General features: G+C 39.9%; 1 protein-coding gene across 1 annotated transcript in view; it reads right to left on the bottom strand.

Annotated features, from left to right (window-relative positions):
- The window catches only part of SPPL3 (signal peptide peptidase like 3), a 108,118-nt gene that overhangs the window by 16,399 nt on the left and 72,713 nt on the right, over window positions 1–19,006 (bottom strand). The window contains exons 2-4 of the mRNA XM_079762857.1: window positions 17,281–17,358; window positions 7,111–7,199; window positions 262–381 (exon numbers count right to left, since the gene is read on the bottom strand). Coding sequence (XP_079618983.1) covers window positions 262–381; window positions 7,111–7,199; window positions 17,281–17,358 — 287 coding nt within the window. The remainder of the gene's footprint in view (window positions 1–261; window positions 382–7,110; window positions 7,200–17,280; window positions 17,359–19,006) is intronic.

Raw genomic sequence — 19,006 nt, 5'->3', positions numbered from 1 at the left:
GCCAAAGTGATCCTGTTCTGGTGTCACAAAGCTCATGAGGTTTCAACCCCTGGCCTTTTGTTCAGATTATGTTGGCAGTTTTGAAATATGTGTCTCAAGTGGCTCAAGGAGGAGGGAGGGGAGGAAAAGCCAGACTTATAAAGAAAAACTTGATGAATGGCATAGTGTAAACTAGTAAGTCTTAACTTTTGAATGATGATAAAAAATGGCGAACACATTTCCTTTTAGGTTAATGTTAAGAATAGACAGAAATTAATTTACCTGCTGTACATATTGTAAAAACTACTTGAACTGAGTCAAAGAAGAAGAACATAACTAGGAGAGAGACAGATGCTCCAATTGGCAGGAACAGGGCCTGGGTAGAGTCAATAGTTTGGATACCTACAAGAGAGGAAAAGGGACATATTAATGTACAGCATGCCATGTACTTTAGATACATTAACTTATTAGAATGCAGACAGTTCTAGGGACTAGTATATAAGATATAGATTCATTAGGCCTCCTAAATCTCTCTTGCCAGATGAGATTATAAACTACTTGCTCTCCTCAGAATGCCTTCATTCTAGTAGCTGCTCAAAAAATACTTGTTGAACTGAGGTACTAACGATCTGGGTGACAGGGTGTCAAGAACAAAAACAGAAGTGAAATCAAGAACATTTGAAGGTAGTAAACATTCAGATTTGTCAGTCTGAGTACATTTGGAGTCTTGTGTATAGGCTTGGTAAAAGGTAGTTTAAACCCACTGACTAAAATTATTTCTCATCATCTGTGGGTTTAATGTACTGATGTTAATAACTCTTCCTCACTGTTGCTAACAGTTGATGACTGACTGGGGGTGGGGAAAGGGAGAGAACATAACATCTGAAAACAGCAAATCAGAAAAATTATCTTATGGGACATTTTAAGGAACAAATAGAAAGTATTTAGCACAGTGGTTCTCTGTTCTTGGCTGATCATCAGAATCACCTTGGGGAGCTTAAAAAAAATTACAATGCCCAGGCCCAAACCCAGGATGAATGTAACTAGACACAAAAGGTTGCAATTATCAACCAACATTTAAAAATTGTTCTTCGGTAAACTTACCCATCCCCAAGAACATTATTTAGGGCAGGGGTCCTCAAACTTTTTAAACAGGGGGCCAGTTCACTGTCCCTCAGACTGTTGGAGGGCCGGACTATAGTTTAAAAAAAAAACTATGAACATAAATGTCCTCAGCGGGCCACATGTGGCCCGCGGGCCGTAGTTTGAGGACCCCTGATTTAGGGATTTTGGTGAAATAAAATATTAAATATTTCTACAAAACAAAATTGCTTATTAGCTGGGTAGATGAGTCAAATAATTCACTTAGGAATAGAATAATTCAATTTAGGAAGAGTGATCTGTATGTCAAGACAAACAGAAGCCCTAGCCGGTTTGGCTTAGTGGATAGAGCATCGACCTGCAGACTCAAGGTCCTGGGTTCAATTCCAGTCAAGGGCACATGCCAGTGTTGCGGGCTTGATCCCCAGTGGGGGGCGTGCAAGAGGCAGCCGATCAATGATTCTCTCTCATCATTGGTGTTTCTACCTCTCTCTCCCTCTCCCTTCCTCTCTGAAATCAATAAAATCTATCAATAAATAAATAATTATCCCCAGCCAGTTTGGCTCCGTGGGTAGAGCATCGGCCTATGGACCGAAGGGTCCTGGGTTCAATTCCCAGTCAGGGCACATGCCCAGGTTGCGGGCTCGATCCTCAGTAAGGGGCATGCAGGAGGCAGCTGATCAATGATTCTTTCTCATCATTGATGTTTCTATCTCTCTTTCCCTTCCTCTCTGAAATCAATAAAAATATATATTTTAAAAAAAGACAAACAGAAATGACCTGGAGAAGAGGTCTATGCTGTATCTCAGTATAGCCCATGGATCATTTGGTGGGGCCGGGGGGAGGGGGTAGCTTACGGACATTTATAAGACAAAACTCTATGAAATCTCTAACTATATTTCACTTAGTTTTGTGGGTTTTTTTTTTTTTTTAGTGTTCTATAATAGTTCAAAGAACTAGAGGAAACTACAAAATTTTAGGTGCCTTTCACAACAGAAAATAATGGTTTCTCAAATGAATGCTTTTTATTATAAGGTAATAAAAACAAATCTTTTAAAAAAACCTATAAATCTTAAAATACACCCGCTTTTCTGTAAAATGAAGCATCATATAGTCTACAGATTAATTATATTCGTTTAAAATATGAACAGAAAAATTAAATGGCTGGCTAGAACAAAGACTATTTAGTAAGTCAGGCATGAGAAGTATTTGTTTATAATAAATCTAAATTTTAGAAATTCATTCTGCAATTAAAATGCAAAACTGAATACAAAGAACCTTTCTAGAATTAGACTGAATGCAGTGTTTTCTTTTTTGAAAGCACAGATTTTTCACTGGGGGTATTGGACACTGCTTCCACCATTTGTTTTAAAGAAGGATGCCCAAGAGAGCTTACCGAACAGCAATGTCACATGACAAGTTAAGCTCCTTTAGTTGCCAACAATATGCTACCTAATACAGTGTACACAACTTCAATACAGCCCTTTCTAAAGGTCTGTAGAAAATGGTCCTGAAGGGAAAGGAGCTAGTAATTAAAAATTTCAGCCAAAATCCAGGGACATCAAAACAGAACAGCAAAGCAAACAGAGCAGCCATAATTGGGAGGACTTAAGTGCAGCTGCATTATATTTAAAGCCAAAATCAACAAAAGAAAAATGCCTGGTGTTAGAATTACAAATTATGTACAGAGACATTTTTAGCACTCAGCGAACATGGCTATAGGCTAATTATATGTCTGATCATAAAGCGGACATCAAGCAATACACCAATGTATTGCTGATAATTAAGAAAGTTACTGATTTTGTACCTCCAAGAGGGAAGCATTCTTTTAACGAAGTATTTATTGAACACCTATTATATAGTAGGCAACATGAGGAATTTTAAAAAGTCATTTCCAGATCTTACAAAGTGTAGAGTGTAGATGGGGAGATAAAGATGTATGTCCCTATTAATGAAGAGAATTCCACCTGTATGTTTCCATCAATCCTCATAGTTAAAATAAACTATATGGGAAACCTAGTAAAGGACTTCACGTTATTAGATAACTAGAGGCCCAGTGCATGATTAAATCATGCATGTGTAGGGTCCCCTACACGCTTTCGCTTTCGATCGCGGGGGAGCTGGGTGCCTGTCCGCTGGTGCACCAGGCCTTTCAGAAGCCTCCGGCGCGGGGGATGCTTCTGAAAGGCCTGGTGCCGGAGTGGACAGGCACCCAGCTCCCCCACTTTTGATGGTCCCCGGCGGGACGTGAGCTCGCTGCCCCAGGGGCCCCTTCTGTGCCGCAGCACAGCCCTGGTGCAGACGCTGAGCTTGTGCCGCCTCTGGCGACGCAAGCTCAGCATCCCGCCGCCCCCCCCCAAGTCCCGCCCCCCGCGCCTCCTGGCCAATCGCGGGCATAGCGAAGGTACGGTCAATTTGCATATTTGTCTATTATTAGGTAGGATGGGAAGGGAGGGGCACTTAAAAAAAAACCCACTTAATACTAATTTAAATGAAGGACTGATGTACCAGGGGTAAAAATCTTCAAATAGACTTCTTGGGGCAGGCGTAGTGATGAGAAAGAGCAAGAGGAGGGAAAATTAGAGAGGACCTTGAGAGACCTCGCCCTCTCCTTTCTAACGCTCTTTATTGTAAAACACAGCACACGTACAGAGAAGAACATGAAACAAACGTGAGGAGCACAGTGAATCATCACATAGCTCCTTTCTCCCAGGCCAAGAAATAGAACCTGGCCAACCTCAGAAGTTTTTCTTGTGCCCTCCTCCTCACTAATCTCTCTCTCCCCCCTCCAAAGGGTTAGCTGTCTTTCATGATTCTTTCTTCTTTGCTTTACTTTATATGTTTTCTACCCAACCATGCACCTTAAAATACTAATACATATTTATCTTGCCTGTTAAACTTATTATATACATGGAATTATGCAATATGTATTTTTGTGTGTGTCTGGCTTCTTGTACTCAACCTTGTGAGAAATATCCATGCTGTTATGCCTAGCTGTAGTTCACTCATTTTCATGTCTTGATTCTTATTTATTTTGGGAGTAAGCAAATACAACCTTTAAGAAACCTCTTTCTAGCACTCACTTTCTCCTTCAAATGGTTCAGAACATTCTTGCCAAAATCTTTGTTTTTATAAAGATTTTTAAGTTGATTTTTAGAGAGAGAGGAAGGGAGAGGGAAACACCGATATGAGAATGAAACATCGATCTTGGCTGCCTCCTGCACGCCCCCTACTGGGGATGGAGCCCGAAACCAGGGCATGTGCACTGGCGGGGAATCAAACTAGCCATCTTTCATTGCATGGGACAATGTCCTACCAACTGAGGGGCACTGGCCAGGGCTCTCGCCAAAATTTTAACACTAAATCCATATCTTCCTTTTCTTATAAGCTTCCCCCAATTCTGCACTGCTGCTCATTTGTGACTTCAATCTCTTTAGCACCTACACAATCTCTTCTTTTCCTCTGTTCATCTTTCAGGCTATCGTTTCTTTGATTTTTTGATAAATGCATGCCATTCTGCCTGCCATTCCTTCAATCTAGAATGGTGTCATGCTCCATAATCAAGTACTGGCCTTCTCTGCAATGGTCATTTCTTTCATTATGTGGAGTGTGGACTGCATTCTAGCTTAATCTGTGCTTATCTTTCTGGTATCCATGGCCCAGAATAGGCACTGAAGAAATATATTTGTTGAGGATAATTCAGCATAACATAGGAGGTAGACTTAAGAAAATGACCATTTCCTGTTTTTTACATGCTGATTAATAATGAGAAATTAAAAAACTGATGTTGCAGGTATCTTCTTTCCACTGTATGGACTAACTTAACAACTTGTTTATTTGAGGATAAAATTGTACTTAATTTTATTTCTCTTAGGTTTCTGTGATGCAATGTAGAACAGATTTATAATCTGGTGTAAGTACATCATTTGCATATATGCTATATAACACAGGATTTTTAAGAGTTTCAAGAGTATAAAGTGATTTGGCTTGAAATGTTGATAGATAGCAAGCTGCTAATAATTTAACCTGAAAATTAGATCTTGACACTGGGTTTTACCTGGTTCCTGGTAATTTATTGGTATGGCATTCTACCTCCTACAAGGAAGGATCTATGTTATAAGTTTAAGAAAAGACTCATACTTAAATGACTCTACTTACTGCATTTATCATGCCCATTTTATACTACTGGGGACAACACATTTAACTGGGTAAAATGGGCAAGTATAACTTCATTGGTGGGGTATTACAATAACTAGAGAAACTAAAGTAGAGATTAAGTGATCTCCAATTTAACCTCCAAGATCCTCCATATTTCTTTCTAACTTTATATTAGATCCCTAGTATTTCCTCCTGATTCAGGGGTGATGTTAACCTGTAGGTCATACTCGCTCTCTGTGCCTGCTGTTATGTCCTTCCCACCTGGAACAACGACTTCTCCCCCAATCCAAGTTCACTGTTTCAAGTCAAACTCACCTTTTGTAGGAAAAAGAGCCCCTCACTAATCTGACTCACTGTTGCTCACCCTGACTTGCCTTTCTCTTTACGCTTTAAAAATATATTTTTTATTGATTACAGAGAGGAAGGGAGGAGAGACAGAAACCTCAATAATGAGAGAGAGTCATTGATTGGCTGCCCTCAGCATGCCCCACACCAGGGACTGAGCCCACAACCCATGGGGATAGAACCGGGACCTCTTGGTTCATGGGTCTACACTCAACACTGAGCAACACCAGCTGGGTTCTCTTTACTCTCTTTGTATATAAATGTCAAAATGACTTTAAGTACCTCTAGTACTTCCTCTGATCTGTTGATAGTAAGTGCTTGTTCAGAAGGATTCTGAGGCTATGCTAAGGGTCAGAAGTATCTACTGTAGGTATCAGATGGGGAGCAGTGTTTGCTATGTCTGTCTTAGCATTTATCACCCTTTGGAAACGATTTTGCCCACACTGCCCCTGGGACAGCTTGGGAACCAGCTCTTACACTTTTGCATCTTTCAATATACTTAGCAGAATGCCGAATGCATAGTAGACATCCAATACCAATCTCTTAATATTATCAAACCAAATCTCCTTATTTCTAATTCATTTTCTTTTTATAATAAACATTACCAATATTCTATCACTATAGTGAAGTACAATTTATAAAATTCACTCGTTTGAGCGTATAATTCATTTTTTTGTGGTAAATTTACCAAGTGTGAAACCATCCCCATAAAATAGTTTCAGAACACTTTCATCACCTCAGGAAGATTTCCTCATGGCAGGCTAGTTCATTATTCCCATCCCGAGGCCCAGGCCACCACTAATCTACTTTCTGTCTCTATGTATTTGCCTTTTTGGAAATTTCATATAAATGACTCATACAATATGTATTCTTTTCTGTCTGGCTTCTTTTACTTAATTGGTATGGCATTCTACCTCCTGTTTTGAGTTTCATCCATAGTACAGCATGCACTTCATTCTTTTTAATGCCGAACAGCATTTCATGTATAGATAGACCATGTTCTGTTAATCCATTCACTATCTTATGGATCTTTGAGTTGTTTCTACTTTTTGGCTATTATGAATAATGCTGCTGAGCATTTGCCATATAGCACACTTCTGTGTATTTTTTTTAAATAAGTATTCTTATAGAATCTTAAATTCAGAAGAGATACAGTACTTAGTTTTTACAAGTACTTCAAGTAGCTATCTTTAAGAGTCACTGAATGAATTTATGATTCACTAACAAAATTATCAGCCTCAACAAAATATTAAAATGAAGTCATAAACAGGCAGATAGTCATCTATCTTGCTTATCTTTGGGAAGATAAAGAACCCCAGCAGCAAGCTTTTAGGCATGAGTTAAAAGCAGCACACAGGAACTCAGCAGCTCAGATTCAAAACATAATAACCTAACAAATTATACCATACAGATTAGATTTTGTTACAGCAAACGTACATCTTGAACCCAGTGGATGAACTGGGTTAAAGAAATAATCAAGTTGAAATGACGACACGCACGAAAGTTAACCGACATAAGGCGCCTTACTATTATTGCTGCTGTTGCCACTGAAAGACCCGGAAGAACTGTTACTGTCTTTCTCTTTATCTTGATTTTCAAAGTCCATATTAAGGGACCTGTGGAAAAATTGGACAGGTAGTTTTAGTTTTGCTTTAGAGAGAAGTAGGTTTAAAAAGTCAGTAACAAAACAGTATTTTTAAAAGCTAAGGTGTCAGGAGAGAAAGGAAGGTCTCTTTGACCAATTCTGCAAAATAGTTCTTGCCACATTTCAAAAACAATCTGCGTTCCTTCCAATATGTCAGAGTTCAAGAGTTTTAAAAGCGTTCCACTGTGGCTGAATCTTCCAGCACATCCTTAATTACTTCCGTATATGATAAATACCTAGAGGGAGAAATGTCGGGTCAAAGGGCAAGCACAATTTGAGACTTTTATACTACACAACTACTTCCAGAATGGTTGGCCCAATTTACTCTATACCTTGTCAGCTTTCTCAACAACACATATCTGAGTTTCTATTATATCTGGGACTGTTCCAGATACTGGAAGGACAATAAATAGTGAGTAAAACAGGCTTTACATGGAAAGAGGGAGAGACTGACAATAAACAAGAGAAGTATGTTAATAAGCACATGGCCTATTAACGGTAAGAGCTAAGGAAAAAGGCAGGAAATGGAGAGGTTAGGCTTGAAGTTTTAAATAGGGTGGGCAGGGAAGGCCTCATTGGTGTGACTGCTGAGTCAAGATCTGAAGGAAGTTTGTCAGTATGGGGGACTAAAAATGCTACCTCTGTTTCAATTTAGACTTCTTTACCTCTGAACACTTTTATGTATATGAGCTTGCCCACTTATTTGTGAACAACCTGTTCAAGTGCTTAGTTCATTTTCTATGCTCTTTTAAAGGGATTTGAGGGTGTTTGTGTGTCCAAAAGAACTTCCTGTGCTGATGGAAATGTTTTGCATCTATACTGACCAATGTGGTAACATTAGCCACATGAGCACCCGAAATGTGGGAGTGCACTGAGGTACTGAATTCTACATGTTATTTCATTTTAACCAATTTAAATTTAAAGAATTTGAGAGCTAAAACTATAAAACTTTTAGACAAAAACATGGGGGTAAATCTTTGTGACCTTGGATTTGTTCAAGCCATTATAGCATTGCTGATTTGCTGACCATTTGTTCTATTCATTATTGGTGGGGTGGGGGGGGGGGGTGTTGAAATCTTCAGCTACATTTATGGATTTATTTCACTTTGCGGTTCTATAAGCTTTTGCTTCATGTATTTAAGATATTTTAATAGATGTATAAACATTTAGGATTATTACATCTTATGCATAATTGATCCCTTTATCATTATTAAACAACCTTCTTTGTAGTAATACTTGCTGTGAAAGTTGCTTTGTCTGATATTAATATAGCCACTCCAGTCTCCCTTTGATGAGTATAAGCAAGGTTATCTCTTCTCATTCTTTCACTCTTAAGTATTTTTTCTGGCTTTATATTTATAGCAGTGATTGGATCTTGCTTTTTAATTCAATCTGGTAATTCCTATATTTTAATTAGGGGGTGTTTAGGCCAGTTTCATATAATGTGATTATTACTATGATTAAATTACATGTGATTTGTTTTCTATTTGTCCTATCTTTTTTTTTTTTGGTTCCCTTTTACCTGCCTTCTTTTGCATTAATACAGTATTTTTTTATGATTCTGTTTTATCTTCTTTGATGTCTTATTAGCTATAACTCTTTGTTCTTTTATTTTAGTGGTTGCTAAAGTTTATAGTATACATTTTTAACCCAGTTATAGTATACTACTTCGTGTACAGTATAAAATCTTACAGTGGTTACATTTATTTTTCCCCTCCCAACCTTTGTACTATTATTGCCATGCATTTTACATGTTATGCTATAAACTCCATGATATATTTTTGTTTATACACTCAATTATCTTTTAAACAATTTTAGGTTAAAAAAACCCTTTTATATTTATCAATGTAATTACCATTTCTTGATCTTCATTTCTTTGTGTAGCTCCAGATTTCCAACTGATACCATTTTTAATCTGTTTGAATCCATTCTTTAACATTTCTTGTAGTGCAGGTTGGTAATGAATTCTTCCAGGTTTTGTGTATCTGAAAACATCTTACCTTGTCTTCATCTTTAGAAGATATTTTTGCTATAGGATTCTATGTTGACAATTTTTCTTTCTGTACTTTAAAGTTGTTCCACTGTCTTCTCATTTGTACTTGAATTCAGTGAGAAATCGGATGTCCATTCTTATTTTTATTCCTATGTACGGACGTCTCTGCCCCCTGCCCCCTGCCCCTGCTGGCTGCTTTTTGGTTTTCAATTTTATCACTGGTTTTGAGCAATCTGATTATGATGTGCCATTGGTGTAGTTTTCTTCATGTTTCTTATGCCTGGAGCAGGGTTTCTTAGATCTGTGGGTTATAGTTTTTATCAAGTGTGAACAAATTTTGGCCATTCTTTCTTTTTTAAAATGTCTTTAAATTGATCTTAGAGAGGAAGGGAGAGAAAGAGAACCATCAATGTGAGAGCAAAACCTCAACTGGCTGCCTTTGTACTCATCCTGACCAGGGATGAAACCCGCAACCCAGGCATGTTCCTGACCAGAAACCAAACCCACAACCTTTTTGATGCATGCTTCGACACTCCAACCAACTGAGCCACCAGCCAGGGCGTGGCCATTCCTTCTTTCAAGTATTTTCCTGTTCCTCCCTTTCTTTTCCTCTCTTTCAGAGACTCCAGTTACTCATACATTAGGCCATTGGAGGTTGCCGTTGGATGTTCTTTTCATTAACAATTTTTTTCACTTTTTCTCTATTTCATTTTGTAGTTTTTATTGTTGTATCTTCAACTTCATGAATCTTTTCTTCTGCAATGACTAACTGATGTTAATCCCATCCAATGTATTTATCTTAGATATTATTTTCACTTCCAAAAGTTTAATTTGGGTAGTTTAGAATATCTAGCTAACTTTTATACATATGTAATAATTATACTATCTGTTCTGATGTAATTCTCTGTTATATCTAACATCTGTGTCAGCTCTGGGTTGGTTTTGATTATTCTCATTACTGGCTATGTTTTCCTTTCTCTTTGCTACCTGGCAATCTTTGCTTGTATGCCAGACTTTGTGAATTTTACCTTATCTCAATATTTTCACATTCCTATTGGCTGCTTGATATTTTTATCCTATATAATAAAGAGGTAATATGCAAATTGACCCTCACGCACTCACAAGATGGCTACCAGGCCAACAGGGGGATTAGTGAGGGACAACCAAACAACTGAACAAGCAGGCTGTGTGGGGCGACCAGGCCGGCAGGAGGGGGCGGGGGGAGGAGTTGGGGGCGACCAGGCCGGCAGGAGGGGAGTAAGAGGCAACCAGGCCGGCGGGGGGGGGGGGGGGCAGTCAGGGGCGACCAGGCCAGCAGGGGGGCGGGGTGCAATTGGGGAAGACCAGGCTGGCAGGGGGGGCAGTTGGGGCGATTAGGCTGGTGGGGGGGGGGGAGTGAGGGGCAACTAGGCCGGCAGGGGGGGCCAGTTAGGGGCGATCAGGTCAGCACGCAGAGGCAGTGAGGGGCGATTAGGCCAGCGGGGGTGGGGGGGCAGTTAGGGGCGACCAGGCAGGCAGGTGAGCAATTAGGAGCAAGTGGACCAGGATTGTGAGAGGGATGTCCGACTGCCGGTTTAGGCCCAATCACTGGGATCGGGCCTAAACCGGCAATCAGACATCCCCCAAGGGGTCCCGGATTGGAGAGGGTGCAGACTGGGCTAAGGGGAAACCCCCCTCCCATGCACGAATTTTGTGCACCTGGCCTCTAGTAGTACTATAAATCTTCTTAAGCATTGTTCTGGGATGCTGTTAGTTACCTGGAAATAGTTTAATTTGTTCAGGTCCTGCTTTTATGATTTATTAGGCAGGTCTGAAGCAATGTTCAGTCTAGGGTAATTATCTCCTACCACTGAAGCAAGACCTTTCTGAATTCCTTACCCAATGCCACATGAATCATAAGTTTTTTCCAATCTCGCTGGAGGGAACAGGTACTTTTCCTTTTAATTCTTTCACATTGTTCTTTGCTCAGTCTTAGCTCATTTCCTTGCACGTAGCACTGACCCACACTGATGACTGCTCAAAGGGTATATATCTGCAGATCTCTAAAGTTTCTCTCTTTGTAAGCTTTCTTCTTTTTTGCATTCTGACTTACTAACTCTAGTTGCCTCAGCTCCGCCTCCTCACCTAGGGAATCTTTCTTCCTGTACCACAACCTGGAAACTATCTTTAATTTTTGTTTAAAGATTATTTTTGACAAAAAATTGTGTACAGATGATTTCTAACTTTATGGTGGTTCAACTTGACAATTTTTCAACTTCACAATGTGCAAAAGTGAAACACAGTCAGTAGAAACCAGCTCTTCTCCAGCCTCATCAGAAGAGAAAGATAGCGATGACCCTGGTGCTGTCACACCCCCATCACCCAGCAATGCTTCAGCCATCCTTCTGGCCCAGCACATTTTCAACTATGTGTATTAATGGTGAATACCCATACAACCACTCTGTTTTTACTTTCAGTACAGTATTTAATTACATGAGATATTTAACGCTTAATAATAATAAAACAGGCTTTGTGTTAGATGATTTTGCCTAACTGTAGGCTATTGTTTAAGTGTTCTGAGCACATTGAAGGTAGGCTAAGTAAGCTATGATGTTCAGTATGTTAGGTGTATTCAATTCATTTTTGATTTACAATATTTTCAACTTACAATGGATTTGTAAGGATATAACCCCATCATAAGTCAAGGAGCATCTGTATATTTAAGGTATACAATATGATCCTACCTAATAAAATAGTAATATGCAAATCGACCACACCTTCGCTACACCAAAACCACGCCCACCATCCAAAGCCACGCCCACCAACCAATCAGGGCGAGTATGCAAATTACCCAACAAATATGGCGGTTAATTTGCATACACGGAGGGAGGGAGGAGTGAAGACTGAAGACAACTTAGAAAGAAGACGGAGGAAAAGCGGAAAGCAAGATGGCTGCCAGAGGGAAAGCCGGGGCGGGGCAGGGCGGAGTGGGGCGGAGCGGGGCGGGTGGCAGTGGCGCGCGGGTGCAAGCGCGGCAGCCACAACAGCGGCGGCAGCGGCAGCACATGCGGCCGCAGCAGCCGCTTGCAGGATTTTTCCTGCAAATGGGCTACTAGTGTCTTTATATATGCATACAATGTGAAATAATTACCACAATCAAATGAATTAACATATCTACTACCTCCCATAGTTGCCTTTTTGATTGTGGTCAGAACACTTAAGATCTACTTTCTTAGCAGATTTCAAGTATATAATACATTATTATTAACTACTAGAGGCCCGGTGCACGAAAATTCGGGTACTCGGGGGTCTCTCAGCCCAGCCTGCATGCTCTCACAATCCGGGACCAATCGGGGAGGGTCCAGTCCTATCAAAGCATGGCTCTGGTTCCCCAGGCCCGCAGGCTCGGGGGGAGGGAGGGGAGGGGGAGGGACCAAGAGGCCAGTCTGATCGCAGCATGGCTCTGGTTCCCCGGAGCCTGCGGGAGGGGGGAGGGACCCAGAGGCCAGTCCGATGGCAGCATGGCTCCGTTCCCACAGCTCCTGCCGCTGCGCCGTGGGCAGCCAGGACCTAGGACCAACTCCCACCGCACCGGTCGGGACCCAGGACCGACTCCCGCCATGGGCCGCCAGGACCCAGGACCGACTCCCGCCATGGGCCGCCAGGACCCAGGACCGACTCCCGCCATGGGCCGCCAGGACCCAGGACCGACTCCCGCCATGGGCCGCCAGGACCCAGGACCGACTCCCGCCATGGGCCGCCAGGACCCAGGACTGACTTCCGCCGCACTGGCCGGGACTCTAGCCTGGTGTTCAGTTGTCCATCCAGACGTTTTGGTCGTGACGGACCCTGGCTCTTCATATATCGGGACAGTCACCATGACGAATATTCAGTTATTGTTCTCTCCCTCTCTCTCTCTCAATGCTCTCCTGTAGGTCTGTCAAACTCTTTGGGAACTTACTACTAAGATGAGTCATTATGCTATTTTGTTTCTGAGCAGCTGGAAAGGTTAAAGAGAGATGGGTGTCAGCTTTAAGTAATATAGGAAATCTAGCAAAGCTCAGCTAAGGGATGGTAAACATAAGGACTCCTAAATCAAAGATTTGTTTTGGCTTTTAGAATCTAGTTTTACTTGATATCATTTCCCCCTCTGTACTTAGAGATGTGAAAGCCTGGTGGGAAATAAGCAGTCCACTTCACAAATTTTTTATACAATATTTTATGATCTGCTTTTCTTATGGAGCTTTCTAGCTCAAAAATGGCACCATCTTTGGGTCCAGGTGTTTAGGCCATAAACCTTGGGAGTCATTCTTGACTCTTCTCTCTGATACATACTATATCCATCCCCTCAGCAATCTCGTCCTTAATCTACTGATATCTCATGCCACCACTATTAGCCTAGTTAAGGCCATCGTCAGTTGTTGCCTGTACTAGGGCAACAGTCTCTCCCAAGGTTTCCTTTTGACACAACAATCTATTTCCCATATACAACCCAGAACAACCTTTCTAAAACACAAACCAGATGATGTCATCCACTGCATTCAACTGTCAAAGGCTGATTTTTCCAACTGCACATGAACAGTCTCCTGGATGGACTGTATGCTAAAACAAGTCTCAACAAATTTAAAAGGATTGAAATCATTAAAAGTATGTCTCTGACCACAACGAAACTGAATTAGGTGGTTGAAATTCCTTTCAACAATAGAGAAAATTTTGAAATATCCTCAAATATTAGGAAAGTAATTTAAAAAATCATAGGTCAAAAGAAAAAAAAATCACCAGAAAAGTTAGAAAATATCTTGACTTGAATGAAATTAAAATGTTAACATTTATGGGATGCGGTTAAAGCAGTGCTTAGGGGAAAATTTGCTGCTTTAAATACCTATGTTAAAAAAGAAGACAGGCAAATCTCGAGAGACAGAAAATGAAAGATTAATGGTTACCTAGAGTAGGGGGGAGAGGGGAGGGGAATGACTACTAATGGGTACAAGATTTCTTTTGGGATGATGAAAATGTCCTAAAATTGGATTATGGTGATGTGTACACAATTTAGTAATATTCTGAAACCATTGAATTGTACACGTTATATGGAAGAACTTAGTAGGTACATTAGCCCTAGCCGGCTTAGCTCAGTGGATAGAGCGTCGGCCTGCTGACTGAAGGGTCTCAGGTTCGATTCCAGCCAAGGGCACATGTCTGGGTTGCAGGCTCGATCCCCAGTGGGGGGTGTGCAGGAGGCAGCCAACTGATGATTCTCTGTCATCATTGACGTTTCTATCTCTCTCTCCTCCTTTCCTCTCTGAAATCAATAAAGAAATATATATTTTTTTTAAATAGTAGGTACATTATATCTCTATAAACCTGTGCTGTTGTTGTTGTTTTAAAAAACACACCTTATCAATACTTTGGGGGAGGAGGGATAAAAGAGGTGAAACAAACTGTAAAAAACAAAACCAAACAGAATTATTTGTAAATCACATGATTGGGAGAACCTGTATCTAGAATATTTAAAGGACTGTTACTATTCCATATAAGACAAACAATCCAAAATTTGGAATAGACATTTCACCAAAAAAGAAAAATCATGTGGCCAATAAAATAAGCACATGAAAATATGCTTAACAGCTTTTCAGCATCCTAATCCCAGTTATTAGAGAAATGTAATCGAAGCCAGAGAAATCATTCCATATCCTAGTATCAGAATGGTTACAATAAAAAGAGAGACAATAACGTGTTTTTAAAACCTTGTACCTGCTACTGAACTGTATTCTTAAAAATGAATGGTAAATTTCATTTTATGTATTATTTTACCACAAAAAGAAAACATCCTTACCAGTACTTTAAAAAAAATTTTTTTTTATTGTTTTCAGAGAGGAAGGGAGAGGGGGAGAGAGAGAGAGAAATATCAATGATGAGAAAGAATCATCGATGGGCTGCCTCCTGCATGCCCCCTAATGGGGACTGAGCCAGCACCCGGAGAGGAGCCTGCAACTAAGGTACATGCCTGTGACGGGAACTGAACCCAGGACCCTTCAGTCCACAGGCCGACGCTTTATCCACGGAGCCAAACTGGCTGGGGCTCCTTGCCAGTACTTAATAATAAGGGGGGGAAAGTAGTGAACAACGCACACACAAAAAACAACAAAAAACGAAGAATTTTCCCACAAAAAGCCAGACTTTCGATGGCTTCACTGGTGAGTTCTATCATATATTTAAAGAAGAAATACAAGTTTATATAATCTTTTTCAGGAAACAGAAGAGGAGAAAACACTTCCAAACTTATTCAATGAGGGCAATTTAAATGTATAATTAAAGGCATCACAATTTATTGTTTTGCAGAAACGTATTACTAAAGTATAAAAGACACAATGTCCTGGGACCAAAACCCCAACTGGGTCCCAAACCAGACTTCGTTACCAAATGAGTTGTGTAATCTTTATCAAGGTACCTCATCTTCTTGAGCTTCAGTTTCCTCACTTGTAAAATAAAGAAGTTCACCAGAGAAATCTCTTCCATTGATATAATTCTGTGGTGCATTTATAAGCATAAATTTTGTTTAAAACATGCATGATCCTAAATTGGTATAACCTGTCTGCAAAACAATACAGCACTATATAGTAAAAGCCAGTTTATACTCTCTGCTGAAATGTCTTAAGTTTTGAATATTTAACTTGTATAATTCAACCAAAGCAAAAGAACATAAAAAGATGGTTACCTTAACAACCCACATGTCCAACAAGAGTGGAATAAGACAGTACCACAAAGAAATACCAAATTACTAGTACTAAAAATTAGTATGATGATGATTGTGGAAAATATTTGTGTTAGGTGAAAATAATCAGAATATAAATGATTTAAACTATAAAAATGTACCCAGTATATAAATACAGGCCAAACAAAAGGTCACATATACTAATGAAAGTACAAATAATGCCATTTAGTTATAACACTGATAAGATGCTGTAAGAACTTAACCCTTGTTTACATCAATCAGCCTGTGGTAAAACTGGCTTCATTATACGGCATTTCACTTAAAGTCACAGAACTTACTGACATTAAATAAAGTCTTGCTGTAGTACTAGGGTTGTAGGTCTAAAGATTTTTAAAAAATTACCAAGTCTTTGGAAATGCTGACATATACACAAAGAGAAAAAATAAGAAACTTGTCCAAAGGACAGCAATACAAAAATATCAAGATTATGTGATAAGGTTCTAAGTTGCTCTGGCTTAACTAATGCTTCCTAAGACTCATTATGAATGTAGGATTCTCAATAGAAGTCTCAATGATTAAAACTTGTATCAGTTGATACTGGAATTACCAACAGTATTGTACCTGTTCTACGCAGTGTTGAGATAAAGCCTGTGATTTTGCTAAGTTCTATTAAAATCCATATATAATAGTTCAAAATTCTTATGCCTATTTCATTTATCACCATCACTCCCTTTCAAGTTATCAATTTAAAATTTCTCATGTGACCTTTATTGTTAAGTGTGTCAGCCACAAAACTATTTGAGTTATATTAAAGTTCCTTTCAAGAAAGCACAGTGAAGAAGAGGAGTAAGTGTCTAACTTCCTATTCCTGTGGCTGCCTTCTAGAAGAGGAATTTCAAGAGGACCCAGTCTCAGCATTCCCAAAGTCAGCAGAGAAAATACTTGGTAAATACTAATGTCCATAATTAGGCTGAACCATAAATTATTTGTGTAGGTCAAAAAAGTTGCCTATAGGCAATTTCACATAGCTTACCCTATGTCAATGCTTCTATATTAAGAAAAACTTTGTTCCCTTTGAGACTGTAGAATCACTGTCAAGAATTATCTCCTTAACCTTCTCAATAAGTATGTTTATGGGAGTCATTATTTCAGAACCAGAATTTAAGCAATTCATGTTTCCATTAAAATTCCAAAGTCATATAAGCAAAACCAAGAAGTGTTTTAACAGCAGCCAAATTAAAGACGAAATATCAGAATTATCCTGTTCTGACTCAATTCCTGCCAGTCATATTTCTCTTCATAGAGCAGTAAGTTTTGGTGCTAATCTCACCTCCCACTGAGATTAGTCTCACTTTGAGAGCATCTTACCTGAAACTACCGTAGACTATCAGGAGAATGGAAATCAGAAATGTAGACACTTGACTGGAATCCACCAGGGAATAGGCCCTAGAAAAATAAGAGTAAAAAAATTAAATCACATGGCAGCAAGTTCTTTCAGAATTTAGTCTACAAACCTCACTAAGTTTTTATTTCATCTTTAATGTAAAAAGGTATAAACTAGCATTAACATAATAACATAATTAAAATGAGATATGATAGTTGTCACATCTATTATTAGGTAACTAGAGGCCCGTTGCACGATATTTGTGCAAGAATACGCCTTCCTTCCCCTGGCTTCGCTCCCGGGCCGCCCAGGAGCCTGCAAGTCCTCGCTCCAGGACTGCCCGGGGGCCAGAGCACCGCTCCTGTAGCTCCCTCCGCCGCCTCCCCTCCCCCATAGCAGGTGTCCTGCCCCTCCCGGCCACTCCATGCCTCATATGCAAATTAACCCACCATCTTTGTCAGGTTAATTGCATACTCACTCCTGATTGGCTGTGGGCATAGTGGAGGTACAGTCAATTTACATGTTTGTCTATTATTAGGTAAGATATTCACAGGATGTTGAATATTAATGTAAAAATTCCATTTCTGTATGACATACAATAGATCTTATAACATCCACACCCAATTTAAAAATTAGCATATTATCTACCTATTCTGTACCAATGATGAAAAGTCTCAGTGATTAAACTTTTATCAGTTAACACTTGAATTACCAATAGTATTTTACTGGTGATGAGATAAAGCCTGTATCTCTCCCCTAAATTCTATTTCCATTTTTATAACTGCCTATTGGTTCTCTCCATCTGGGAGTCCCAAGGGAAGTTCTTCAAAGTCAACAGGTCCAAAACTAAAATCATTCTTCTTTTTTTCATACCTCGTCCCCTCAATCCTCTCAAGGAACAGTAACATGATCCCCTCAGTTGTCAAAGCTAGAAATCTGTTGCATTCTTTTTTTTTTTTTTTAAATCCTCACCCGAGGATATTTTTCTGTTGATTTTTAGAGACAGTGGAAGAGAAAGGGAAAGACGGAGAGAAATGTCGATGTGAGAGAAACACATTGATTGGTTGCCTCCTCCACAGCCCTGACCAGGGAGAAGCCTACAACCGAAGTATGTGCCCTAGACCAGATTTGAACCCGGGACCTTTCGGTCCACAGGCCTATGCTCTGTCCACTGAGCCAAACCAGCTAGGGCAGTTTGTTGCACTGTTGACAACCCTGATCTTACCTCGCACAGGTAATGACAGTTGGAGTCCTGCAATTCCACACCCCCAACTCCCCTACTTCTCTCAATCCTACTGCCAATTCCTTAGCTCCCTTCCGTGGCTTGACTCTCAGAAATCTTGTTTGTAAGTCTGTCTCCAGGAGTTCACCCTCCACATTACCCATTCTTGTTTTGTTAGGGCTTTTCCTAAATAAACTTATGTTCCTTTTTTCATTTAAGGAAATATTTAATGACGCCTCTGTGCCAAACAGACACTCTGCTAGCCACTGGGGATAGAGGAACAAGTAAGATTGTCTTGGTTCCTCCCTGAATGTCTTTTCTAAAGGAATAAAAAATGTCATGCTAAGGAATTTAAAACCAGAAGTTTCCATGAGTATATTCACTCAAAGCAAGTGAATATATTCATGGAAAAGGTTGTAAGAGGGAGAAAGACAAGTACAGGATACTATGAGAAAGTATAAGTGGAATTGGGGAGGGGTGCTTTCCTT

Source organism: Cnephaeus nilssonii (genome assembly GCF_951640355.1).
Source record: "Cnephaeus nilssonii genome assembly, chromosome: 22".
Lineage (NCBI taxonomy): Eukaryota > Metazoa > Chordata > Mammalia > Chiroptera > Vespertilionidae > Cnephaeus > Cnephaeus nilssonii.
The sequence above is the reverse complement of the archived record's forward strand: the minus strand, read 5'-3'. Positions and strand labels throughout refer to the sequence as shown.